The 27732-nt window shown below is 37.6% G+C and overlaps 1 protein-coding gene across 4 annotated transcripts; it reads right to left on the bottom strand.

Moving 5' to 3' along the window:
* Positions 1-2: 2 nt before the first annotated feature.
* Positions 3-27704, bottom strand: usp7 (ubiquitin specific peptidase 7 (herpes virus-associated)). 4 transcript variants are annotated; one of them, XM_067381879.1, is made up of 31 exons: positions 27208-27704; positions 22584-22688; positions 22263-22461; positions 21915-22053; positions 21728-21816; positions 21543-21651; positions 20675-20805; positions 20185-20239; positions 19961-20041; positions 19781-19871; positions 19433-19515; positions 18794-18903; positions 18257-18434; positions 16333-16477; positions 15979-16109; positions 15622-15756; positions 13162-13263; positions 12950-13055; positions 12703-12795; positions 12515-12582; positions 7965-8065; positions 7725-7878; positions 7566-7633; positions 7366-7474; positions 7178-7255; positions 6944-7044; positions 4938-5037; positions 4664-4783; positions 4490-4561; positions 2322-2412; positions 3-1483 (listed from the first exon to the last, which is right to left on the bottom strand). In XM_067381879.1, the coding sequence occupies exons 1-31, from the start codon at positions 27281-27283 to the stop codon at positions 1377-1379; spliced, it is 3327 nt and encodes a 1108-aa protein (XP_067237980.1). In that variant the 5' UTR covers positions 27284-27704; the 3' UTR covers positions 3-1376. The 4 variants fall into 4 exon arrangements, with proteins under 4 accessions (XP_067237980.1, XP_067237977.1, XP_067237978.1 ...); XM_067381876.1 differs by having other exon boundaries at positions 18278-18434; positions 27208-27418; XM_067381877.1 differs by lacking the exon at positions 27208-27704 and adding an exon at positions 26330-27189.
* Positions 27705-27732: the final 28 nt, after the last annotated feature.

Genomic DNA, 27732 nt, shown 5'->3' with positions numbered 1-27732 from the left:
ATTTTATTCAACATACATTTTCCAGCAAAAAGGCAATATACAGGAAGAGTTGTCGTACACTGCTGCTACACGGAGGAATTAGACTGGAGAGAAAAAAAAAAATAATCAAAAAAGAAAGATGTGATCTGCAGGTCATCTTTGTACTGCACTTAAACAAGACAAACTGTTGCAATTAGTTAAGGAAAAAAAAAAAACCCAAATGAAACTGCCAGGATCCAAAATAAAACTACACACAATGAATATGAACATCTGAATTGATCTGTACCCAACAAATTGGTGTTTTTAATTTTACATGTTCATTCTTTAAATATACAATTTAATTGTTTTTACAAAGCCAACTATGCACTAGGGAGCATTCCTTCTGTGCTTAAAGGAAGAAAAAAAAAAAAAAAGTTTGTATTGGTTCATTAATGCTGGTTTCTCTATGTCCCAAACCAGTCTACTATATGTCTGCAGCCTCGTGCCAACAAACAGTACAACGAATCTGGAGCCATCAGCAAGCAACACCTTTCTCCCCATCAGAATAATCCCACAGCCAGTGACAGAGGAGCTAAAGGAGGGGGGAAAACACACTTTATGGGGAGAGGGGAAAAAAAAGAAAAAAAAAAAGAGGGAGAAACCCAAAGGGATATGCAAATCAAACTCCAACCAAAGATTACATTTAACAGTGCTGAGAAATGTAAAACCTTGGATATTAAGTGCCAACGTGCAAGATGAAGTACAGACAATTTATTTCATTTTTATTTATTTTAAAACGGATGCTGTGGCTCTTTACTTTATTATACAGGATTTCCAAAGACGACAAACTGAATTTCTCCAACCAAACTAAGTGAGAAAGAAGAATTGTGTAAACATGAAAATTGACTAGTTGCACTAAGGAACCAGAAAATGAGACAACCATGTCAGGGCAACTAGCAAAAGCCTCAGCCATTTGCAGTGATTTTTTTTTTTGTTGAAGGATGGAGGTATCCTTTTCATCTTCTGCAAAATGACATAACTCCTCTTTCCATCGCCTCCACCTCACAATGCAGCAGCTTTCTTGCCATAACAATTCTTTTAAAAACGAACTTAAAAAGAAAAAAGAAAAAAAACAAACAAAAACAAAAACACAAAATAAAAATCAAAACAAAAGTCTAGGACATACTGTTCCCCCTTTCTTCTTAAAATCCAATTCATTCTTCCAGACAAATAGGCAGTCAATAGTTAGAGAAGCCAAATCGAACAGCCTCAAAAGAAAAACAGGAGCATCAGCAGTCACTCCATTCGCTGAAGACTTCATACATGGTGCCTGTGTACCCAGACAGCAGGTGTTAAAAGTGGTGCACACAAGAGGTTTGGTTAAAGTCTTTAGTATCGTCGGTTAGAGTGGGGGCTTGTCAGTTGTGAATCTTGATCGCTTTTTCCAGGTACGTGTAGCGACCTCTCTTTGGAGCTTTGTTGAAGTGGTCGAGCCCTAACCAAGGCCTCGGGTGCGACATGTTCCCTGACGAAGTACAGAATATGATAAGGTTTAGGGATGCATGATGTAATCGGCCACCATATCGGTATCGGCCTATATATACACACATGTTCTTTTTTTTTTAATGTTATCATTATTGGACCGATAAGAAAATTTGGCCGATATTTCTTCAGTTGAGACACTTCAGATGCGCACTGATGATTCGCCATGATGGTTTCGAATTGCTTGAGATATGATTGTAATCACTTTGAGAAGGAAAATACAGTTAAGTGCAACATGTACAGCGCAAACCTGTCATACAGGCTACATAAAATTATAGTGAGAACTATGAAAGAATGCAGTAATGCATTATTAATAGTAACTAGCACTTTTGTTTTTCTCGTGTTCTTTTCATCAACAATATGGTTTAATTAAAATAATTTTATTATTGTCCTGCAGAGGCTATGCCATTTTATCCATGGCATATGCATTTTGACTCTTTATATGTAAATGTTGCCAAATGACTTGTTTGCATTATTTTATTTATTTGTAAGGCAATAGATTTATTTTTTTTATTTCAAAAGAAAGTTGGCCTTAAGAGTGTAAAATTAATTTTAAAACTTACACCGGTTCAAACTATGCTACTGCAAGTATAATCGTTTGATTTATGTTGAAGTGCTTTGGACATGGCTTTTAAATGGTGAAACTTTTGTTTTTGTAATCAGGCTTTCAATCGGCCAATATACTGGTTATCGACTTTCAAATACAAAGAATTATACCGGCCAAAATTTTCATATGGGTGCATCCCTAGTAAGGTTAGCATATGCATAAATGCCTTGGTCTATTGATTGAGATGTCAGAGGAAAAAAGGAGTGTGACATACCTGGCTGTGGCTCAAAGTCTTTCAGATTCACCTCATAGTCCTCCTCATTGATATACTGATGCCGGCCCATCATGACTATTGCAAACTTGAACTAAAAGAAAATGAAACCAAATGGATTTATTTTATAATGATGGTCTGGGTGAAACCTAACTTGGGTGTAAATCAGGACTGTGATCTGCTAATTACTGACCATTGTTTAAAAAAATGTCAGAAAATGGCAATAAGTACAATTTATCATCATATAACCCTTAAATGTTTCATCAAACATTACATATTCAGGTCTTCAGCAACCCAAAAGGCATATTATAACATGGATTACTCTCTAAACTGCCCCAATAGTATAAAACTGTCCTGATATTTTAATAATTACAAAATAATAAGTATATATTGTGACCCTAGACCACAAAACCAATCATAATGGTCCATTTTTTAAAATTAAGATCAATACATCATCTGAAAAGCTTTGATGTATGGCTCATATTAAAATGTCCATATGAAGTCCTTCGCAATGCATATCCACTCACAAAAATAAATTTGATATATTTACGGTAGGAAATTTACAAAATATCCTCATGGAAACATGATCTTTACTTAATATCTTATTGATTTTTCTTGTGGCAAAAATCATTAATTCTGACCCATATGATGTATTGTTGGCTATTGCTACAAATATACCTGTGTTACTAATGACTGGTTTTGTGGTCCAGGGTCACATTTCGTTAGATTTTGACATTAAAAAAATATAATATACACAGCATGAAACATATGCATTAATAATTTAGGCACTAAAAAAGTCAAAGCACTGTAATATTCCTTGTAATATAGTCACTATATAACAAAATATAAAATTACAATATTTTAATCAAGTCATTGTATCATTTATAACGATTTTATAATTTATTGCTTAAAATAAGGACTGAAAAAAAAACAAAACATTGTGACTTTTTAATAATTCTGCATTGATTCTGAGAATTTCAGAATTGATTTGGAGTTTACTTTTTAACTGCAGATGGCATTGTGTGCACTTTGGAAACAGCCATAATTAGCTTGCTTCCAATTCTACACACAAAAAACCTTCAAACCTTCCATAAAATTTGCAATGGTTGAAGTGAATTACAAGGGCAATCGCGTGCTTCACTGCACAGGATATGCGCCGTTAGAAACGCATATTTTACTTGATACGCTTGCAATGTGCAGTCTTGCCTGCCGATATTTCAGTGTTTAAACTTCCAAATGCTCTATGAAGGAATCATTTATTTTATTTTATATTTTATATTATATATATACACATATATACACACACACACACACACACACACACAAACTAAACGAAACTCACTGACAGACAGCTGCTTTCAAATGCTCACATGCGCTTTGTAAAGAGCAGTCGTGAAATGTGGCTGTGCGACTCTGTAAGTGGTTGCATCTTAAAATTTATGATGCAAAACTAATGTAAACAGTCAGTTGTCTTAAGGGATTAGACAGACAGGACTGTTCTGTACATTAGTGTGAATGCAGCCTATCAGATCTGTCTATGATGCCATCAGTAATAATCCAACAGCAGCAAGGCTGAGTAAAAGAAAAATCACTCTTAGATACTGAACACTTCTTTTTATTGCTGGTAATATGTTTGTTCCTCTTTATTATTTACTCTTTGATTGTATGTTCTGAAACTATGTTTGAGAAATCTTACAATTGGTTTAATTTTAATTTGTAATTATGTTAAAACATAGCAACTTATACCTACACAAGTAATTAAATTTACAAAGTACAAATTAATGTAAAGCTGGTAAACTGACTAATTAGAGAAGAAAAAAAAATTATGAAACACACCTTGTAGAAGTTGACATGTATGTGTACCCTATGCAACTTATAAATCACATAGCCTACTCGTAAAAACAATTTATCATAAAAAAAAATTATATATATATATATATATATATATATAGTTATCTGAGAGCTTTGTCATCAGATTGACCATTAAACAACACTAATATGATTATGCACTTGCTCTGCAGTAAATCATTAAACCCTGTCATGTTCAAGGAAGTATTATGATTGACATTCTCATTCTTTAGATTCTGAGAAAAATATACTTGCACTATACATACCTTGGGTCGCTAGTGACCTGAATTATGCATTTGTTAATGTGCAAAAGCTGCTCTTACCTTCTCAAACTCTTTCTCCTGAATGTCAAGCATGGTCTGAATTCTCTTCATCACTTCTCGGAAGGGTTCCCCCTGCCACAATAAATCCACACATTAAAAAGCATGACATATACAAACCGAACAGATGACAGCAGTCCACCTACGCATGCACTCACTAACACTCCGCTAACACACCTGACGGATCTTGAGCAAAAATGGAATTCCGAATGTCCCAAAGACTTCCTTGTGGAAATGTGCAACTGGAATCAACATTTCATTCTCCTTGTCCAAGTCAACCTGGTCGAGAGGGATTTCCTGCCACAAAAGACATTAAACTTATTTCAAGGGAACAGCATTCACAAATAATTGGCATCTCTCAGATTCCAAAACATTTTAAGAGGCTTTACTAGGGAATAGGTCCTTTGTTGTTCACATCAGTGAATGATGGGATTTGAGGGCTCATCCTTACCTCTATTCTGAATGTTCGACTGGCTGCTGGAGATAAACATTCTAGCAATTCGTCTTCCTGGTGAACCCCAATAATTTTGTAGCTGACAATTTCTAACAGCCTATAAGAGCAAAAGAGAATTATATCAACAGTGACCAGTGAAAGGAGTCAGAAATATGATCAGAGTGACTCGTATAGCAGTGTCAGTGAGTGATTAAAGCACGACTGGCTGATATATCAGTGATTTTCCTCAGAATTGCAGGCCTCCAGACTAACATTTGAGAGCAGTGGCACCGTAGCCACTAAAGGCCCCAGTATACTTCAAACGAAATCGAAGAACGAACTGATGTGACGTCATTTCGAACAAAATCAGGCCAAAATGAAGTTCGTTTTGTGTTCTTTTTGGAAATTTGAAACTGCTTGCCAAAGCGAACTTTCAGGAAAAGTTCACACCAGCTGCAAAACACCTTCGTACTTCCATTGGTCAGTAACGATAACGTCGTAGGAGGTGTGCTCTGAGGCTCCGCCTTCACTCGCGTAGGACGAGTCTCTGATTCATGTCGTGTGTTTGAGTTTGTTGAGGAAAGATCTCCGCGGTGAAAACATGAACACACTGGATAGCCGCTTTATAGTACAAAATGAAGTTGTGCTGGTAAAAAAAAAATAATAATGAAGCACTAACATGGTTTTTCATGTTCGATACTGTAAAGCTGCTTGATTTTAAGCAATCTATTGAATAAAGTGCTATATGAAGACGTGACTGGAGTGCTACTTTGCAGAGCTAGTGCTAACATTCCCATGCTGTTATGATCAGACACTTTTCTTATGCTTTCTATAATAAATGCTTTCTGTTTTCTGATATTTTTTTTGTTGTTTTTATTTTGGTACTGAGAAGAAAGTGCACGGCACATATTTACATATTCATCTAACAGTCGTTCTTAGCAGTGTGGGCGGTGTCAGATGTTCGTTTACAGTATATCGCTGGTCACGCATTTCGAACTTCGTTCTACCCCTAAATGAAGAACGAAGAAGAACTTTGTTTGAAGTATACCGGGGCCTTAAGTTCTACAGATGGTGGCGCCAGCACCTTATTTGGTAGCGCTGGTGGGTGGGGGTAATTTAATCATATTACTATAGTTTTGCATTAATAAGTACAGTAACTAATAATATTATGTTTATTTATTTGAAATTTGACAGTAAAGCACTGAGCTTGAATTGAGATGCAGATAATGTTTTTTTTTATTTTATCTAAAACTTTAAAAAAGTTCTTGCATTAACCCTGAAATGAACAATGCAAAAACACATTACTACATTAAAGCCATGGTGAATGCTGGTGATTTTGTTGTGTGGATTGGAGGGCCTTTGTTCATGGCTCAATATCTCCACGTCAGCGCTGGTCGATCTGATACCTGTAGTTTATAACAGAATACTTTGCCAAATTTAAATGCTTCCCACTGCAGCTCGCTGCGATGTTATTAATTCTGCGGCAAATTGAAACACTTTCTCACTGGATCTGTGCAGTAACAGTATCTTGTGATCGGCTCACGTGAGCCTGCTCTGAGGTTGCGTTGTTTATTATTGTCCGAGATGATAAAAGGTCTGCACTTCACAGCTCAAACGAGTAATGCAGTTTTGTTTGCTGTTTCTCATATGCATTATGTGCAACAGAAATGGCAGCTCTCATCAGTTGGGCAACGTGGTGGTGGCACCAGTGCGACCTCTAACAAAATTGTATTTGATAATGCGTGTGGTTAAATAAATGCATGCTTGTTGGGTTTAAGAGACTTTCAAACAACAACAACGCCCCAAATTTTTTTTAATTAGAAATGTATCACTAGAAAGTTGCAAAACACAAAGCAGGTTTTAAATTATTTAAAAACGTTTTATGCCCAATTCTTTAAGACACTCATGGAAAGTCCCTTAAAAACCTATCAGAGCTGCTTTTGAACAGATAAAATAATGATACAGACATTGCACTTTCCATTATTCAGGGCTTTCAATATTCACTGAATTGAGAATACACAGACCTCAGCTTCTCTGAGCCTTTGTCTGAGAGCTCCACTGCCTTTTTACATTCCTCCAGTAGGTCCCGAACACAGCCATGCTTGTCAGGGTATAGTGTGATCTCCTAATGCAAAGGGAGATAAAATATTCACACTGATGAGCGTGCAGAACATAGTGGAAATGTACATTATGTAAATAAGTAGGGCTGGCTTGCATAATTGTATATTCAATGGAGAATTATTGCAGCGCATTCTTACCTCCTCTCGAAACATACTGTTGAGCCATATGGCTTTGAAACTCCTCCTGTTCTCAAAGTCTGTGATCTTCATCTTGAGCTGTGTGAGTCAAAACCATGAATAAATCAGATGCCCCGAACGTAACGGCTTAGAAGATCTCATATTCCCTAGCGCCAAGTGCAAAGTGGAAGATAAGACCTCTCTCTCACCTGCTGGTAGTAGAGCTTCTTAGGCTGCCGGGGCTTGAAGAACTGCAGTAGGTCTCTGAGAGTGCCTTCATAGTTGTGCCTGAGTGGGTTGCCTGGACCGTCTCTGTATCTGAGAGGAAGGAGAATAAAAAAATGCAGGTTCATAGATGCAAACGGGGGGGTGGGGGTTGTCACATTAAACTGAAAATTAGAAGACATACCCCTGTGACTTGAAGAACTGTAGGAGCATGGGGTCAGTATTTAACCTCTGCGCAACGGTCTTTGCCACCTAAAAATTAAATGAATCATGATGAGAAGATTTTTCAGAGGTTGCTTGCATTACTAGCACTTTCTATGATCCATTTTAGAAAAACAACAACCTGGAAGTAGTTCATTCGGTTTGACAGTGTCACAACAAAGCCTGGGTCATTGTGAATGGTCTTGTCACAGAAGATGACATCCACACGGTGGTACAAGTCTCTGAAGTAGTCTTTTGCAGTAGGCAGCTCACTGGTTTCATTTTCAGGATCATCCCTAGTGGTGAAATGATAAAACAATCAATTTCAAGGCCCTGCAAACCTGTGCAAAATGACTTAAAAATTAAGATGATGAATACTTACTTCTGGAACACAATTATGTCTCCATCCATAAGCTCATCCAGAGCCTTGTCCAGGGAGACATCATAGTCTTGTATTCGCTCTGTTAAATTCGGTTTAACTTCCTGTAAAAGAATGCATCATGTTTTAACTATGTCTCTATTTGAAGCCAATTCCTAGTTATGCAGTATGCATTTATACTAACCATTAAAATGCATGAAATACACCACAGCTCAAAAGTTTAGGGGCTCGTACTCTCTCCAAGGCTGCATTATTTGACCAAAAATACAGTAAAAGCAGTAATATTGTAAAATATTACAATTTAAAACGTAGTATTTTTTATATATTTTAAAATGTCATTTATTTTTGCAACAGCACAACTGACTTTCAGTTTTCAGTGTCACACGATCCTTCAGATATTTTTCCAATATGCTGATTGGCCGATCAGGAAATATTTATCAATGTTCAAAACAGTTGTGCTGCTTAATATTTTTGTGGAAACATACATTTTTTCAGGCTTCTTTGAAAGTTCATCAACTTTCATCAATAAAAGCATATTATATTATGAATTTTGTAACTTTTGATTAATTTAAATGCATCCTAATTAATCATTATAATATTAATTATATTATATGAATTATTATACCTTCATTTTTCAAATGAATAGTCTTACTGATCCCACACTTTTGAACAGTACTAACCCAAACCATATATTTTCATGCAGTTCTATTATGTTCTAATGCCTAAATTCGATTGTAGCATACAAACTATTTTTTATTTTATTACCGTTTAAAATAAATAAATAAAATTATAGTGTTACTACAATAAGGTCTCATTTAACATTAATGTATTAATTAACATGAACTAACAAGGAGCTATACATTTGTTGCAGTATTTATTAATCTTCGTTAATAGTTAATAAAAATACAGCTGTTCATTGTTCATGTTGGTTCACAGTGCATTAATGTTAACAAATACAATTTGTTTTTTAATATGTACTGGTAAATGTTGAAATTAACATTAACTGAGATTGATTAATGCTGTAGACGTATTGTTCATTCTTAGTTAATGTTAACTAATGTAGTTAACTAATGAAACCTTATTGTCAGGGCTTAAAAACGGAAAAAAATAGAATCATTTCACTCTGAGCAGAATCAGTATTTTAACGGTTCTGTTCCAGTGTTCCTTTAGTATTATTAACGTTCTGATAAAATTGTTAATAAATGTTATTTTTTAACTTTGTTTTTTGCATGTAGCCTACTATTACTTCTAATAATACATACAAAATTTTAGTCTTGTGTTGCCGTCTTAGCCAACAGGCCTACAATGATCTTTTATAACAAGATTCTGTCCAAATGTAAACCTATTAAACGAAAGGAAAAACTATCAATGGTTTATAAATTTCAAGATTTTAAAATGTTTGCTGCATGGTTAAAAATACTGACGCTATTCCTGCGAGGAAAAAGATAAGTCGCATTTTATTATTACATTCAGAATAATGTAAATTAGGCAAAAAAAGAAAAATGTTTACAAATAGCCTAGCTTATATAGCTGTTTTTATAATGTTTGTAAACAAATTATGAACAAAACGGCCCTATTTTACTTAACCTTACTCCACAACAAAAGATCCAAAGTGGCCTATTCCGGCTATATAAATGCCAAGCCAAAACAAAAAAAAAAGAGAATATAATTTTTTTAATTTAAGGCCATTCCAGCTTCTATTGCTATATTCAAGGCGAGAAACAGGTTTATTTATTAGAAGTTAAAACTGAATAAGATGCAAGACGCATTAATTTAAAGTGAATCTGAAGCCTACCTTTCTTATTTCGGCACGACTCCAACTGTTTACATTTTCGCGATGTATGCAAAACTATTATTTATTAGCTAATGTTTAGCTTTGTACTTCACTTGCATTATCAATGTAAAACATCATCCTTCACATAACAGCACAGGTGGTAAACGGCAGATTGTATTACAGACTTGAATTGAGCAGTGTAAGGGCTTGTTTACACCTGGTCACTTCATGCATTTTCTCTGATCAGATAGCCATCCGATTTACAAAAACGATTCCATTTACACTTGGCCACATAAATGTGTCTCCGCAACACGGATATAAATCCAATCTTCAATTCCCATGCTATATGCAGACTTAATGGAGTTTACATCACCGAAAGCAACAAATGTGAGCTGTATTTTATTGATTATCAGCTAGTTTCAAAATCAAAGACCGCAATAGGAGAGAGTGCAGAAACAGCACTGGTATGATCATTTAGTCTCATTACTTCTAAATAAGATGATTGTGTTATGAACACCTGCGACTTGCTTTCAGTTTTATTTGCGGCGGTTTCCGCGTTTTCTTGCTGAATAGATACTCATCTGTGGCGATGCGTGCTGCAGTAGCGGTGTCATATCTGACTATGACGTGTTAATTAGCCTATAACATGCTCTCACATGTTTATTTTTTTGTATTTTTGGGAGGGGTTAAATGTACATATGTGGTTTCATTAACCAGATGCATTTAGACGTTCAGTTTTGACTGGAATGCGGCCCAGACCACCTCCTGAAGTGGTTTGAGCGATCGGATTTATATCCATCTCGAAATCGTTTCGGAAGACCTGGTCTTTTCACGATCGGATAGCTATCCGATCAGGCCATCCTTAAAAATATTCTTGTTTGCCGTAACCCGACCGACCCTGTCAATTTAGGACCGACTCAAATTTTATATATTTTTTTGCTTTAAGTCCGACCGACTTGCCGGTTGTAAATTTGCCTTAAGACGGACCAATTTATTTTTTTTACTCTTCAAACAACTAATACTAAAATATAATTAATATTATTTTATTGCTTTTGTAAGTATTGTAAATGTATAAATAGCCTAGGCCTACATACAAACGAAGGCTACGTTCTTTCTTTTAAATAAAAACCGTCATCTATGTTTACACTATTGGTTAACGGATCTCACATTACTATGGCCGGTGCGTTCGCTTCGTCTCAACCCGTTGAGAGACGAGACGTGCTGACAGATAAAATAATTACACGATTGTGATAGCCTACGTATATTTCTCTGATTTCTTCAAGCCGTTGTATTTACCATATTTACTATGGTAATAGCGCGCATAGTCTTGGTGATCAGAATCCACATCGGATCACAAACATAAGTTATTTAAAACAATTGCTGCTGTCTGAAAGTGAGCTTTGAGCTAAAATGATTTTAGAAGTCTTTAATGCTGGTGTTAGCCGATAACCTACATGTAATCATCGGCGCCTCCGTCTCCACACACAGATAAACTCCGCCTTTGCTCGTACCCACTCCCTCCTCAAGTCCGAGCTGGCCTGCTTTGGACCAAGTTATTCGGCGGGCCGTTGGCCCCGAGGAGGCACGATCAAGCCCCGGAAGTGACAGTGGAAACGCGACTGGCCCTGGCACGCACTAGCACGCCCGCTTTAGGCCCGACAGTGGAAACACGGCTGCGCCCGAAGGCACGGGTTGAAAGACCCAGTCAGTGACGTCACGATATGCTAATTTGTTTAAATTCATACCTACGTAATCACCATCACCAAAATTGTACTTTTTTTTTTTTACATTGAAACTTGAAAAAAAAAATATATATAGACCAACCTACCGACCCTTTTTTTTTTTTTTTTACTGTTACTGCAAACCAAAATATTTTTAAGGTTGGCCTCAGAGAAAATGCATAAAGTGACCAGGTGTAAACAGGCCCAGAGTTACGGCCACTGGAATTCCCCCCCCCTTCTAAAAAAAAAAAAAAAAAAAAAAAAAAACAGTAGCCTTAACTGTACTCTAATTTATGCTCATACAGGTTAAAGCAAAATATCATTCATACATATTCAAAAGACACTCAAATAACGAAAACAAGAAGAAAGTGTCAGTTTCCTTTCCTAGATCTTTGGAGTACGCCACAATGAAGCAAAACTCAGCACATTCTTTTATTTTGTTAATCTGTAGACCTAATTATTTAAGTGAAATATATTGTGTAGCCTAAAGGCCTAAACATTCTTTTTTATTTTTATAATGTTATGTAACCTATAGTTTTATTGTTTACTTTGTTCAAAGTAGTATTTTTCATTTTCATTTATTATAGACATAATGCTTGACGACTGGTGACATATCTGAAAAACTAATGCCATTGTGACTTGACAGCTGATCCTGAGCGCGTCAGCGTGGGCATTTCACTCGCGTTGCATGCATCAGCATCACAATTGCATAGGCTGTACTATTTTAATACATGATTGGTTGACTGCCAAATCAAAATATTAAACGGAATGATAAAACAACATTATTAAACGGTTAATGGCCATTTCAATTAAGCGTTTCTGTTCAGAATGATTACATTTGATTTTGTTTCTGTTTCTGGTTACATTCCTGTCAAAATTTTGTTAGTTTCTGGTTTCCGTTCCTTGAACCGGTTCAGAGCCCTGCTTAAGTGGTACCAATACAGTACAGATGATGAGTCATTTATGTTACCAGCCATACCAATTACTGATTACTAATACATTTCTACTAAGCATTTTCTATACAAAAATTTATAAATTATTCAAACCAACAGTCTTACCTCATAGAGGATAAGGCTAGTTCCCTGCTGAAACCCTGCTCTTTCACACATAACGGGCAGCAAGTCTCCTGTTTGTGTCAGAGTTAGAATGGATTAAATGTAATAAAGGATTGAATTCTGATTAATTAGATCTTCACAACTAAAACTTCATGAGAACAATCCTATTATATGCAGCTTTGATTACTCACGTATTTTACAGGATATAGGCGTGTAGATATGTCCACAATAATTTAAGCTTCTGGTTTTTGGATCATACATCTTCAAGAACAACATAACATCATCTGAAATTCAAAACCAACAAGGTTAAAAAGTTGATCAGAACCGAAAACTTTGTAGGCCGTTTTGCTCTTCATTAAATTAAAAAGAAATGTGAAACATCTACAGCCTGAATTGTTAGTATATATTCATAATACAAATGTACACCTAGAAACTCACGGTCTTTGTCGAACTTGGGTAACGTTGCACCACTGGCAGCCATTTCTGGATCTACAGTTTCTAGAAATATTGTCCATGGGTTCTCGTTATCGCTCAAGTCGATCATCTGTTTGTGACATTGAAATGTACAGCTTTATCCTCAGAGAAAAGTATGAAACAAGAATGCCTTTAAAAATATATGGATTTTTAATAATATGAGTGCACAGACTTACAGACTTGTTGCAATCGGCTTCATAATCCAACATGGCTGGCCGTTTAGTGCCGTTGCTTCTGGCCTGCATTGGCCACAGTCTCATCTGGTCCTGCGGAAAACCCTGGAGGAAATGAAATTCATTGAGATCTTCCATCTTCATGGACAAAACATGAAATGCAACTAACCTCAGACATTAAGAAAATGACAGTACCAACAAAATGAGAATTTGAATCTACATAACGCAAGCTTGAACAACATGTTGTCCTAACTAGCCTAACAGAGTTTCATTTCAAGATTAACAATGTTGCTGATTTTTAGGTTTGTAAGCTCCCAGAATGGATTTGCAGCATTAATAAATTATGTGGTTACTGTAGCAGGATATCTTTTTGCTGTTTGCTGACTGTTGTCAGTTATTTGCTGTGTGGTGATGTTAAGAGCTCATTTTTACGCTGTCTGTTGATTGTCACCATGAATCAGGTTTCAGCATTCAGGGTTGAGCTCTATGTGCAAATGTGTAACAAGAGCCCCTTTCTCACATACAGTATTTACTGGTAAATTACAGTTAAGGGATCAGGACCTTTTCAAAAATACCAGTAAAATCGGTTCTGGTAATTTATCAGTATAGAGAAGTTGTAACATTACCAGTAGCAATGTCAGGACAATGTACAAGGTCAGAATGTGCTTGCGTAAGAAGTCTGCTTTGGGCCAAATTATAAGGTCTTATTGAGTTGATGCTATGTTTTTCTATGTAAATATGTGCTAGACTGACATCAGCTTTTTCTACATGTCAAGTCAGACATTGCCTTTTTCAATCATGTGAATAAAGACAAATGGCACAGCATTTAAAGATCATTTCTAATGAAGGACATCACAGAATTTACCAGTTTTTTGAGGCTGACGTGTTAACGATCTCTTAAATAGTAAAAAGCCAGAAAGTCCATTGATCATCAAGCTTCAGTCTGCACAGAAGGCATCAACATTTTTGCCAAAATGGCTTGATACTTCAAAGAACACAATGTCCTTCATACAGTAAAGATTTGTACTTCCTGCAACAGCAAAGAACCCACATAACAAGACTGGACCACCTTCATGTTTGACCATGGAGATGATGTTCTTCTGCTCATAAGCTTTGCCGAATGCCACAACTCCAAATATACATGTGGAGTTGTGGACGTTTGTTTAATGGAAGGATGTGACCAAACTGGAACTTTTTGGACCCATGGATCAACAGTACGCGTCTGGTGCAAAATAGGCAAAGCTTACGAGCAGAAGAACGCCATCTGAAGCTTGATGATCAATGGACTTTCCTGCCGGGCAGCAGTCCCAAAGTACACATCCAAATCCACTTAAGCTTGGTTCAGGGACCAGTTGTAGAATGTTCTTGAGCGGCCTGTACAGTCTTCAGATTAAAATCTCAGTGAAAATATTTGGGGAATTTTGTAGAAAGCAGTGGTAACATTGAAAAAAACTTCCAGATCACTTACAGTCTTTGGTTTCTAATGCAGAATGGGCCAAGATTGCAGTAGAGGCGACAGAAGCTTCTAAGCACTTACAGGAAGTGTTTATTGGAGGTTATAAAGAAAGGATTCTGCACAAAATTTGACTTTTGGGGGCTGAATAATTTTGTACACATTTAGAACCAGTTTTTCTTAATTTCTCATTAACTTTACATTCTCAAATAAACTTTGTATAATAGTTTACTGATGCCTTTGATTAATTGTTTTCATAACGTTTAGTCATCATCAGCAAAATGTCTTGCAGGTTAAGGGGGTTGAATAATTTTGATTCCAACTGTAGATACTAAAATGACACCGCTTTTGAAGGGATGATTTTGAAAAGGTTAAGATTGAGTTCACTTCATTATTAGTCAAAAAACCACAAAGGGCCTCTCACACTGAGCACGATTAAGCGACGCAATATATTTTTTATACAGAATATAATTTCTATTAATTTTCCACTGAATAATGCGATCTGAGGAGCTTGAAATGGCTTACACTTGTGATCCGATCGACCAAAACGCATCTTAATATGTAAACAGGGCCTCGGTCAGTGCCACCTATCGTGCAGGCGCAGATTAGCTGAAGGCGATCGTTTTACTTTTGCGCCATGAAAGCCCCGTTCGTTTGCAATTAGCTCAGCGTGAAAGGGCCTTAAGAATGGAATGATGACAAACGTTTGTTTCTAATTGATAATTCACTGAAAAAAATAATAATAATCTAAAGTAGTTTTACAAATATTTATTGGCTGACATTTTGACAAGACATTTTGCATTGCGAATGAATAAATTAAAATTGGTTAAACCAAGTAGTGTTTTTCAGGACAATAAAAATTAAGTTGTTTTAGCAAACTCATTCTGAATTAATGTTGCCCTGAATTTTTTTTTTTTACTATACTAAATTCCTTTTGTACATTATTGGATCAAAAAAAAAGAAAAGAAAAAAGATGTTATCTAAGGAACTTGTATCAAGTGAAGTCTCACCATGGTCTGTGAAAGGTTCTGGACAAACTCAGCCAGAGTGGAGCTTTTCAGAACTTTGAACACTGTGTATTTTACTTTCTCCTCATCATACATGTCATTGCCCTGATGTCCACAGAACTGGTCTTCTGTCACCATCTACAGGAACACAGAGTGATGACTATTTGTTAAACTGAAAATAGCATAATTATTTTACAAATCCAACTCTAAAAAAGACCTAAAATTAAGGCTTCTCCCAACATGTTATGAAGTGACCCATTTTATCAGGCACACCAAGTGGACCAATAAGTCTTCCATTTAGAAGGCACATTTGCATTCCCAAGAATGATTGGTTTGACTGGACATAATGTGGCTCCATACCTGTACTTGCATGTAAAGGTGAGCCTCCTGCCTCTCTTTTCTCTTTTGAGCTTCAACCCTCTTCTCCTCCTGCAGTCTCTCCACCAGCTGCTGGGGGATATCCATGTCTGTGACCGGCTGCAGGACCTCACCTGAACATGACAAGAGCACTTATGAGCACAGATGGACATATGACAAACGCATGCCCTGAGATCCACAACTAAACACAGGGTGGTTTTCATATGGGCTGGATTGCTGTCAGCATCTACAGGTGCCGGCCACTTAGTCACATACAAGAATAAAATTACCTCATGTTAAAATGATAACATCATAAACTAACATCACAGCAGGCATAATTATGTTCACAGCACTCACTGAGCTTGGACTCTCTGATGTACACCAACATGTAAGCGTTAGTGCAGTGACGCACTGACAAGTCATCATCGTGACCACCGTAATTGTGCTCGATGGCCTCTTCTTTAGTGCACCGAGAAACGACATCGTCGTCAAATTTACACCACTGCAAGAACAACAAACAAACATTACGTCTGAACAAAAATTATGAAGGCATGTGAGTGTGAATTTAGGGAAGAACAAAATGGCAAAGTCAAAATAATGTTTGTTACCAGACTAAACACTACAGCTAAAAAACAAAAACAAATACAATGCAGGGCTCCAGACTAACATGAAAATTGTGGCACTGGGGGGACATGAGGAAACGACAAGGGAGGAGAACGACAACAAGGAAATGACAAGAGAGGAGGAAGGAGAATGGACTGAAGCATTGCCATGCTGTAAATTGGAACGCTGCCTATGAAGCTAAGGGTCTGACAGAAACACATTTTGATATATATTTACTTCACATAAACAATAAAGGCCTTTGCACACCGAGTCCGAAATTTGCACACTGCCTCCGAAACTTTCGTCCGTCAAAAAAATATTCGGATCGGGTTCGATTTTCTGCATTTTTCGCATCCGTGGCACGCATTTTGAGAGACGTTTTGACAATTCAGAGCCACCGTACGCGAACGCAAAAATCCAGAATCTGACAAGTTGATCCACGTCTTCTACAGCACAAAACAGCGGCATTTAATGACAAACAGCGCGTGAAATACAAAGATACAGAATATAAAGACAGATTGTGGCAGTAGTAAAGCATCAAAACTGAGGCACTGACATCCTGAAGAAAACTTTGAAACACTCGGGATAAACACGCAGCTCCTTGAGGTGAACTCTTCTTTCTCTCTAAGCAATCTCGGAATTGAATGGACCCAATATTTCCTCTACTAAATCGTGCTCACTGCTTGAAGACTTTTTTTCGCAACGCATTTATTTTTACACATTGGACTCAGTGTGCAAGGTCTGTGCGTGGCGATTTTTTGGGATTACGAATACGAAAATTTCAGACTCAGTGTGCAAAGGCCTTAAGACAAAGGCAAGAAACATTCCATAGACTCAAAATGACAAAGTCTGAAGAAAGTTCTTGAAATCTTTATTAATTTATTTATTGAATAATTTATTTGTAAAAAACACATTGAAAACACTCATGATCATAGCCACATTTCATAAATACAGTAAAATCTGTAATATGATGAAATATTACAACTGACTTTTTATTTAATTTCTATTTCAATGCATTTTAAAGTGGAATTTACTACTGTGATGCAACACTTAGGATAGCAGTAATGGGTGCTGAAAATTCAGTTTTGCCATGATCCTTAAAACCCTAATAAGCTGATTTGGTGTTTAAAAAAAACATTTCATATTATTATTTTCATCATCATCAATACTGGAAACAGTTATACTTGGAATGTAAGCTTATAAAACAGTCATAACCTAATTTTTCAAACCATATGGTATCTGATCAGTAACTTTATACAATATTGAATATCATACTATCACTACATTAACCCCCTTTTATTAATTTAATTTTTATGTACCTCTTTAAGGTCAAAACTGACCCAAATGCAACAAATCGTGCGACAATGTAAAAGTCTTTAATGTGACTTTTGATCAATTTAATGCATCCTTGCATAAGTATTAATATTTAGAAGAAAAGAAAAAAAAACATCCCCAAACTTTTGAACGGTAGCTTATCTACAAGCAGCAATGGTGTGAAGAACTAATTGGAAGACTATCTGAAACAAAATTCAGTCTGGAGCCCTCCAATGCTTTCAAGTTTTACTTGACTAAAATTCACAAAACATTTCATGCAACCACAAACCACCCAAAAAGCCAACCCAATAACCAAAAAAAAAAAAAAAAAAAAAAAAAGACCCCTGAAATTAAAGTTTCTCACTATTGGCGCGGTGACACTCACTTTGCCGTCTCCTTTAGGATTAAGGTAGACGACGTAGTGGCCCCCGTGGTTGTCTCCACTGTGCACCAACACGGCGTGGAGAATGTAGTTGGCTGGGTCTTTCACGTCTGGCTTCTGCAGAAACTCATCCAGAGGTAATTGCTCTGGGAATTCAAACCTGCGGACCAAAACATCAAGCTCAGCCTCCATTTCTCTAGCATCATCACAGAGAGAGTAAACAAGAGTGTATGGCAGAGAGATTATGGAAGAGCATCTTAAAGTGCACCATCCAGTCGACAAACATCATTTAGATGAGTCACTCTCATAAAGATATTTTAAAAGTGTAATCTCTCTCTCTACAGGACAAGCATTTATTCTATCCTGATGCTAAATTCATCAATACATCACAGAAAGCATTTCAAAAGTGTAATGAGTATCAGTGTCACTTGTTCTGTCAAAGTCTTCATAATGACACGTTTAATGTCAAAACGGCAAAACATTTCCACATCTACAAGACACACACAAAAAAGTTGTTACCTGTCATTTATCTTAATATTTTGGTCAGTCTGAGGGTCGTACATGAACCTCATGAGCTGTAGGTGCAGGATAGGAGGGAAGGTCAGGAACTTCACACCCTTCTCTGCCTCCTAGAAGACAAATGAACCACAAACAGCAATCAAGTTGAATAGGTGCAAAAATTAAAATGGTATCATCCACAACAAGCTATATATTACAGGATAGAGTAAAGGCGCAGTCACTTTACCAAAACTTCGGCTAAATTTAAGGAAAAAGTAGGAGTGTTGTCCATTGTAAATAGTGTAGTGATGCTTCAAGCAAAGCTTACTCAGGTCACTTTAAAAGATACTTGAATCCAATGTGAAATTTGTGTGGGAAAATTTGTTATCCACTTCCAGTTATTTCAGCTGTACAAAAACCAATTATGCTGGAAATTGGTATTTATCATATTTTACTTTATTTGTGCTGCAAAACAATGTTTGATTATGATAATTTTACCATTTACTGCACTTTCCTATTTATTTACCTATAACGGCTAATCAATTGGAAGCCTCGCATATTCAAAAACAGAAGACTGCATTTTGCAATTCAAAGGTAAATGTGACTACACTTTTAGGGTTGGTTAGCATGGATGGGTGATAAAGTATGCAAACCCCTCACCTGTAGACCATGCTCGCCTGCATCGTATTTATTATCCCCATCCAGCTGTTCCACAGCCACATAATCCTTGAATGACTCAAAGACTGCAGGGCAGAGAAGATGCATTAGTAAAACACTTCTACACAAGTAATTCTGAGATTGTGCGCAGTCCTACAATAATATTTTTCTTGAAATGGCATCTGAAACAGTCTAAGCTGAATTAGCAGATTTTGCTGGATCAAATATACATCCTGGAACTCAGTTGCAAGATGTCAGAATTCATGCATTTACAGACCACATTACAAGAATGGCCTTCCTAGACCAGAAGGGAGGACAGCAAGACGGAATATCAAAGAAAGCCACACTTACTGTTTTTCTTTCCTTTTATGCTGAGCTGAATGTCATAGTAATCCTCTATTCTTTCTGACCGATAGTCCACATGCTTGCACTGGATGTAGGACTGAAATGGAGAAAACACCCAAATGTGGTGAGGCTGAATCAATGAATCAGATGTAGAGTGAAACCACAGAGAGAGTCCGGGTGACTTACCACCATCTTTCCTCGGAAGAGCTTTGGGATTGTACCCTCCACACATGTTCCTTTCATCTTGTTCTCTACATTGTCCAACAACTAGAATTGGCAAAAGTGCAAAATGGTTGGACCCAAATCATGCTCATTTAATCTGACACGACTAATCCTTCATTTGAACAATAAGTTCAAGTTAAAAGAGAAGGATCCAAAGGGACCCATGGACATCTCTGATGGCAACTCACCACTCTGCACAGTTCCTGTACATCATGCTGCATGAAACTGTCTAGAGTCTCCCATCTGAAAAAAAAGAGACCATTTTTAAATATAAACATGAATGGGAAAAAGGGGATTCACATAAATGGTCACCTGACTCTGAACAAAGCTGTTCTTCTACAATGGCACTGGTAACCAAAAACGTTCCAGTGACTAAGTCTAGATCTGCCAGCAAAATTGCACCTTTATTAAAACATTTCTTACAACATTTTAGAGGGTCTTACTAAACAGAGCCATTTTTGACTCCATAACTCCCCACCATTGGGAACAGCAAGTAACTTAGAAAAATGATAAAGAATACCAACAACTGAGTATAAAACATATTCAAGGACAATGACAAGGAACAACATGAAACTCACACTTCACATATGGCTCAAGAATGTCAAAAGGCAGACATGTCAGTGTCTGATTCATTGTATTTGTAAACTGAACACTCAAAACAAAAACAAAAAAACGTACCCAAAAGACTTAGTCAGCTTCTTTGTCCCAACAGGCTTATCGCTGTGCTGGAGCTCATAGAACACCCTCTGCAGGGCGAGGGGAACGCTTTTAGAGGAATCATCTCCCTCAGTGGGCATCATATAAACCGCCTAGAAAGTAAAAACAAAACAGGTTCTCTGACAGATGCACAGCATCAACCTGTGCTTTTCATTTGAAAACAATATGCCATTAAAAACAAAATTTTAAAGAAATAGGCCTACGTAAAATAATAAAACACTTCACTTTAAGAAAACATACAAAAAAAACAACAACAAAAATCTTGCAAACACCAACCTGAATGGTAGTGTATAAAAGTTACCATGCTTTTATCATTTTACATGTTCTTATTCAGAAAAACAACGGTGAAATTTTTGCCTGCTAATCACAGGTCTTGCTTTAGAAAATGTGCTCTGCTAACACAGGGACACACTGATACTGGCTCTGATATGCAAGATTTTCTCTGTTCGCATCACATTTTCTTTCCACTATAAAGTGGATCCCCATCTGGTGAGATGTATGACACTAATAAGAACCAAACATTCCCAATATGATTCAAAATATTGCAACACTTGGCTACACCTGAGCACACACTGCATCACCTCAACATTATGCATCTACTTCTGTTAGGTGAGGGATGCAGTAGGAAAGTAGGCTGTATTCCGTTGGAGCTTACAGCAGGCAATGGAAAATCAATTTTAAAAGTAGGGCTAGTGTTTTTAATAGTCATTTACTCATGCACATCACAAGCAAACATCTAATTACATGGTACATACTGTATTCTGTAATTCCCCACCAAAAAAAATAAAAAACCCTTTCTGTCTGTGATAATGAAAGGCAGACATCTCACCCGCCGAAGCTGGTTTGTGAAGAAGAGAGTCTGTAGTAAGCTGTTCATGTAACATGTGGCACCTTGATTCTTCAATCCCACGTAACCAGTGTGTTTCTTTGAATCCCAGCTGTAAATAAAACGGTGACATCAGCTATCGTTGTAAAAGCTTGTCAACATTGGAAACGTCACAAGAAATGACTTACGCCACACCGTGAGGTGCGTCAGCTTGAACGTAGACCTCAAAAGTGACCTTATCATCCTCTACAAAGCCCCGCTCTGGATCAGTCACATCCTGAAATCAAAGACATCACTTTAACATCAGCTAATTAGCTCTGCTCCCCTCTGACAACACCAGCTCAGCCGAGACGTTCACAAAATATGTTAACTTACACTCCATGACATGAAGTTGGAAAAGCCCCAGTCATTTTCCTTATGGAAGAACAGGTGACTAATGCGGCGGCTGAAGGATTTCTCATCATCTTTGTAGTTGATTATTTTGAGCATGGCTTGAGCATGGCATGACCAGGACCTACAAATGAGCAGCTGGTTAGTTAAATTAGGCTTGCTTAAAAAGTTGCTTAAAGTGAGGGAGAACTATTCCCAATTAAATAAAACATTTTTAAAAAAGGGCGAAATGTATTAACTTTACACAGAGAAATGGAGAATAAACAAATCCATTAATTCAAGGTCATCAGTGAAATCTCTATACTTGGAAATGTAATGGCAGTGATTGCTTACGTAGAGTCTGACTCAGCATTGCACTGAAGGAAGAATCCAACGCTCTTCTGGTGAGGTCTGTCTGGGTAAAACCGGGGCATCACCATAATCTTCCAGGGAAGATTTCTCACGAAGCAGGGTGGGCTGAGCACAGACTCACTCAGCCTGCTAAAGCGCTCCACCACAAAACGGAAGGTTGCTTCAGAGCGCCAGCTTGTGTCTGTTGTGACATGTTGTAATAAATAGTTAGAGTTGCAAATTTACGTCCATTCATAACTTGAGATATTAAAAAATAAAAAAAGTGTTAACATGCATGGAGCTGAGCTTCAGTATGTTTCTTACCATCCTCCATGTCCTCCTCTGTGTTGTTGTGTCCGTCAGCCATAGCCACGTTCCCATTGATGACTGGATTTTGGGGAATTCTTGGAGGATCATCTGGGTCCCCAGCTTAAAAAAAAAAAAAAAAAAAAAAAAGACAAAATGGAAATTCCCTTGTCAACTGTAATGCAAAAAGCACCAGCCCATGAGATTTTTTGCAAGCTCACTCTGATTATAGTGCTGCTCAGATCCACTATGCAACAAGTACAAATGCACCCAAGAGCATTTTTCAGCAAAAAAATGTATTAAGAATTTAGCATGTGTAGCTCTAACAACAAATTGCATGTTTCCCCATTTATATATATTCCTCATATCACATATTGTTTTTATTTTAAAAAAAAAGAAGAGAAAAAGATTGCCAAACCACAATTAAAAACCACTGAGAACTGCCAGTGACAAAGCAAAATTTGTCTGTAACCATCGAAGACTCCATTGAAGCACTGCTGGAGACTTCTTTTTAAATGACTGAAATTGCATTCATAACATTTCAAGGTAGTCAATAAACCATGTAAAGATGGTGCATTCAAGTCAAGTTGGAAAGATCATACGAGTTTAACGCATATGAACGCCACCACAAGGCTGTAATTACGAGTGGGAGACCGAGTGAGAAAGTATGGCGGATACAGTGGCTGTAGTGTTTGTAGTGTTTTTTTAAAATTAATGAAATTACACGTTTTTTTCATTTCCAATAAAACTATGTTGCATGTGCAAAATACAACAGTATTGTACAGTTACAATCGAACAACTGTATTTACAGCACATTCTTAAATTGAATAAAAACCTAGCAAAAACATTGTTCATCATTTCATAGGAGATAAAAAAAAAAACCTTGTATTTTTTTTGTGTCAGATCAAAGTGATCATTTGAGTACACCGGACATCAAAATATGACTTCACAACTAACCAGGAGGACTTGTGCTGCCTTCACATGCTATCAGAATTTTCATAAATATGAGTTTACTGATCAGAAATAAGACATGTACGGCCTCTCAAATTACATTTACAACTAAGAACTCAGAGATAACATTGATAACCGAGTTTCCGAGTTGGGCAGGCCATAAACTTTAAACATGGCAGAGGAGAGAACAATTGCTGTACTTACAGTTTTATTTGTTTTTTTCCCACAACATCTACATATCTAAATAACCATTTGATGCACATTACATATTGTGGCAAGCAGGGCTGGGCCGAGAGCCGTGGGAACAGAGTAAGTGTTCACCTGCGTGCCACACTGGTCTTGAGTCCCACGGAGGATCTCCAGAACAATAAAAGGAGGAGTGATGACAGTGAAAGACAAGAGAGGACCAGGCCTGGACTTTATGTTGTTGTTTTATTATGTTTATATGTGAGTCTTCCATGAGGGGCAGCTGCTTTACTTTCATTTTGTTGTTCATTTTATGATTAAATTTTATGCTGATTGTTTGACAGTTCCTGCCTCCTCCTTCCCTCATCAGCAAATATTGCTAAATATCTATTTGAGACAGCAAAAACAGCAAATTTGACCTAGAGCTGACCGATTTTTCTGATTAACTCGAATTTAATGTTTTGCCTCGATTTTATTGTTTAAATTGAGAAATCGCAATTTTTAATAAAAATGTTAGCTGCAAACTTTACAATTAGACATGTTGACAATACAGCAATGATAACCGCTGAGATGAAAATGATCTGACCACAAGATGGCACGCCTGATTAACTGCTCTCGTGTGATGCTCTATGAACGTAGAATATATTGCTGTTATGCACTCAGAAATGTGCTATTGTGTTGAAAATAAAAACAAGATGCATGCAGTGGAATGGAAAAAAAAAAAGTTATTAAATGCAAGTGTTTTTTTTTTTTAACTTGATCATTTCATGGGTGATATGCTGCAAAAGACACGAGAAACGAGTGCAACAGCCAAACAAATCCACCAAACATAAAAACAATAGGAAAATTAGAGCATGACAATGCAAAAACCTGTAAACAACTCCAACTGTATGTATGATATTTCATGTTTGCATGATGATGACAGGCTTAAAGGTGCTGTTGTTTTTACAAAGCATTTGCCGTTAAAAACCTATTACTGGTGTTATTTATTGCTATGACTTTTTGGCTAAGAAATATTTAGCATTTCTTCATTTAATATTTCTGAGTATGTTTAAGATAAGTTTGTACAACATTTGCTTTCATATTTCATGCATATTTTCTGCAAAGATGTTTAACAAATAACAAGTAATTTGTTTTACATTTACAGCATATTAATCACTTCAGGTGTGGTGCAGTTGGAATACAACTTTTTTTTAACCAGATGGTTAATAAAGAGAATGTTACTTGAATCATATTGCACTTACTAAGTTGACTAGTTAAACAAAAAATAGAAATCGTGAATCGGTCAATAGTTCTGAAGAAAAAAAGAAAAAGATTTTATTTTGCCATATCGCCCAGCCCTACTTTGACCTAAAGCAAACTATCTAGATAGCATGACGAATATATACACAATAAATGAATGTTTAAATGGTTGTCAATGTATGAAATCCATTAGATATTGACAAAATGCATTCAATAAAGTTTGGCTTCATTAAGATTTCCCCAATAAAAAGGCAAAAATGTACCATGCTGTCCTCCACAATTCCTATTCTTTCCAACAACCTGAATGCAACAAATTTATAATTACGACATCAAAGTGGGAAGTAAAACAAAATCTGTTAACGCATGACAGCATTTAAAGACAAAACAAACAGGTTCTCTTTCTGTTTATAAGTGGGCTGTTCTTGGCTAGAATAAAATACAATGCGAGCCAGACGTTTTGCTGTTTAATGAGGCCTGAATGAGAGACTAAAAACAGGCCAACCTGCATGCTTCACAGTGGTAACTTGCGCTCAATTTGCGCATTCATAGGCCTTCGTGCGGTGTGATATGTGCATGTGTTGAAAGGTCTCAGTGCGGGTCTCTGGACAGCAGCATCAGATACGCCCCCACACGTGCACTGCAGAACTTTGACGAAACGCAGCGCAAAATTTAGCATCCAAAAATACAACGAGTAAGAAAACACATCAATGCTCTGAGACCTTTAAAGAGTTATAAACGCGATCGAGAGTGGGCACGAGCCAAAAAACAGACAAGCAAGCCGTAATCATTAAAAATGGCGAGCGGTACCACAGCATGACTCGTTATACAATGAAGAAGCAGAAAATCCCCGCGCGCTGTCGGCAGATCCCCACGCGCTGGCCTTGACGCACGACGTCTAAAACATATCAAATCCAAATGTAACTCTTACAGCATAGGTACTCCCCCATATTATGAATAATAGGGGTATCGCTGAGAAAAATAAGCTACACTAATGACTCGTTTGATTCGATCCTCTCGTTTAATTTACCCCCTCCCCCTCCATACACATTTAGCCGAGCTGCTAACGTTTCCATCCGCAAACCGAGCTCTTATTCTGGGTAAACAGTGTCATCCGAGACTATCTAATGAGCAAGTAAATTACTTGGATCGCGGCTCTTTTGCTGAGCCATCATGTGCCCAGTCACCAAGATATAAACAAACACATACGCAGGCAGGCCTCTCATGAGTCTGATCTGTGCAAAATACAGTCCACCATCTTGGAATAAAACTGCCATCCACTCCCCCTAATCGAGCCGCACAACTTCATATGCGGATCACATCCAAAGCAAATAATAACAACAACAGTAGCATTGCTAAGACATTGTAAAGGCTCAATGCAACTTAACTGGTTAGATATCACCTGCAAAGCTCGTAATCTTGTTTGTCGTTAAGGAGCAAATTATAGTTCAAAATGGTGCTGTTGTCCAGCAATCATCCGATGATGCTGTTTATCTGACTCCACACTAGAACTGAACAGTCAATAACACGGTGGTGGGACACGAGGATTTGCTGACTATGGATGAAAACCATTCAACTTGTTTCAGAAATGTCTAAACAAGCAGATGTTCTGAAAGGGCAGTAAACTGCCAGATTAAATGGTGAACTAGTTAGTGGGCGAGTGCCCTGTTCAGATCACATTAACGGCAAACGCGTCTCTGTCTTTTGAATCACAACAATATATTATTGACTTACGTTTATCCATTCTGCACGCGAATACGGTTTAGCTCTTCTGAGAGCATTTGCCCCGTTGTGCTTTTCAAAAGTTCCCCACACGATCTACAGGTGTAGCCGAGGGGCTCCTTACATAATCAGATGAAAATCTGACACAGTTTGATAGATAGAAAGGCTTAAAGATGGGCTGCGCCACGTTAATGCAGGCAGCCAAACGCTAATGGAACAAAATCCACCTCGCGTAACGATCACACAAACCGTATTATTTAAAAAACAACCGCTGTTTGGTTTCTAATAGCAACGCAGGAGTGCTATATAACTCAGATGATGAGGTAAATAATAAAAAGTGATGGACTTTTTGCTGACTGGCTAAACTCATGCAGCGAGGTAACGGTTAGCTGCTGGCTAACAAGCTATTGGGGTCAAAACATGCGACAGAGGGAATGGCAAATAAACTTAACTAGTTAAATACCGTGCTTAATGTGATAAAGTTGGCTTTAATGTTAAACTAAAGGTTGTGAGCTTGTTATTTTTGCACGAGGCCTTGACGTACCCTCCATTTCCATGTCCTCGGGCTCGCTGAGCTGCTGCTCGCCGGCTTTCTGCTGCTGCGTGTGATGGTGGTTCATGTTGGCGGCTGTTAGGATGGGAAGATGCCTGGGCTCTTTGTCTCCCTCGGGCCGGTCTGATGGCGGTTCCGCGGGCAGAGGCTGGTGGGGAGTCGGAGGACGCGGAGGTGGGGTAAACAGGTCGAGCCTTTGAGGCTGGGCCTGCACTAAGACGACCTCGGCCTTGTCTGCTGTCAGCGCTGGGGATGGAGGAAGGGAGGCCGGTGGGGGAGCAGGCAGAGAAACGCGGACGTATTTGCTCGCTATTCGCCCAATCTCGGCGCCTGGGTGAAGGGATGCTAACGTTAAGGATAGTCGGTGGCCTCGGGCTTCTGTTTCACGAAGGCCCGATGAATGAAACCCCGGCTTTCCCCCTAGAAGTGCGGGGCGATTGCAACTCACAACAACCTGCAGCCGGGGAAAACACAGATAGCCCAGCTGAAACTAGCAAAAGTGATAAAACAATTAAC

The sequence above is a fragment of the Chanodichthys erythropterus genome, chromosome 3, assembly GCF_024489055.1.
Source record: "Chanodichthys erythropterus isolate Z2021 chromosome 3, ASM2448905v1, whole genome shotgun sequence".
Taxonomy (NCBI): Eukaryota; Metazoa; Chordata; class Actinopteri; order Cypriniformes; family Xenocyprididae; genus Chanodichthys; species Chanodichthys erythropterus.
Note: the sequence above shows the minus strand (reverse complement) of the source record. Positions and strands in the feature narration are given on the sequence as shown.

What these genes read in the sequence shown, in the direction of transcription:
- usp7 (XM_067381879.1), bottom strand. Translation starts at nt 27,283, where the DNA reads ATGAACCACCATCACACGCAGCAGCAGAAAGCCGGCGAGCAGCAGCTC. An exon ending in CCAACTTCATGTCATGGAGT is followed by an intron (nt 21,817 to 21,914) that starts GTAAGTTAACAT and finishes CTTTGATTTCAG; the next exon opens with GATGTGACTGATCCAGAGCG. An exon ending in GACATAATTGTGTTCCAGAA is followed by an intron (nt 7,879 to 7,964) that starts GTAAGTATTCAT and finishes TTTCACCACTAG; the next exon opens with GGATGATCCTGAAAATGAAA.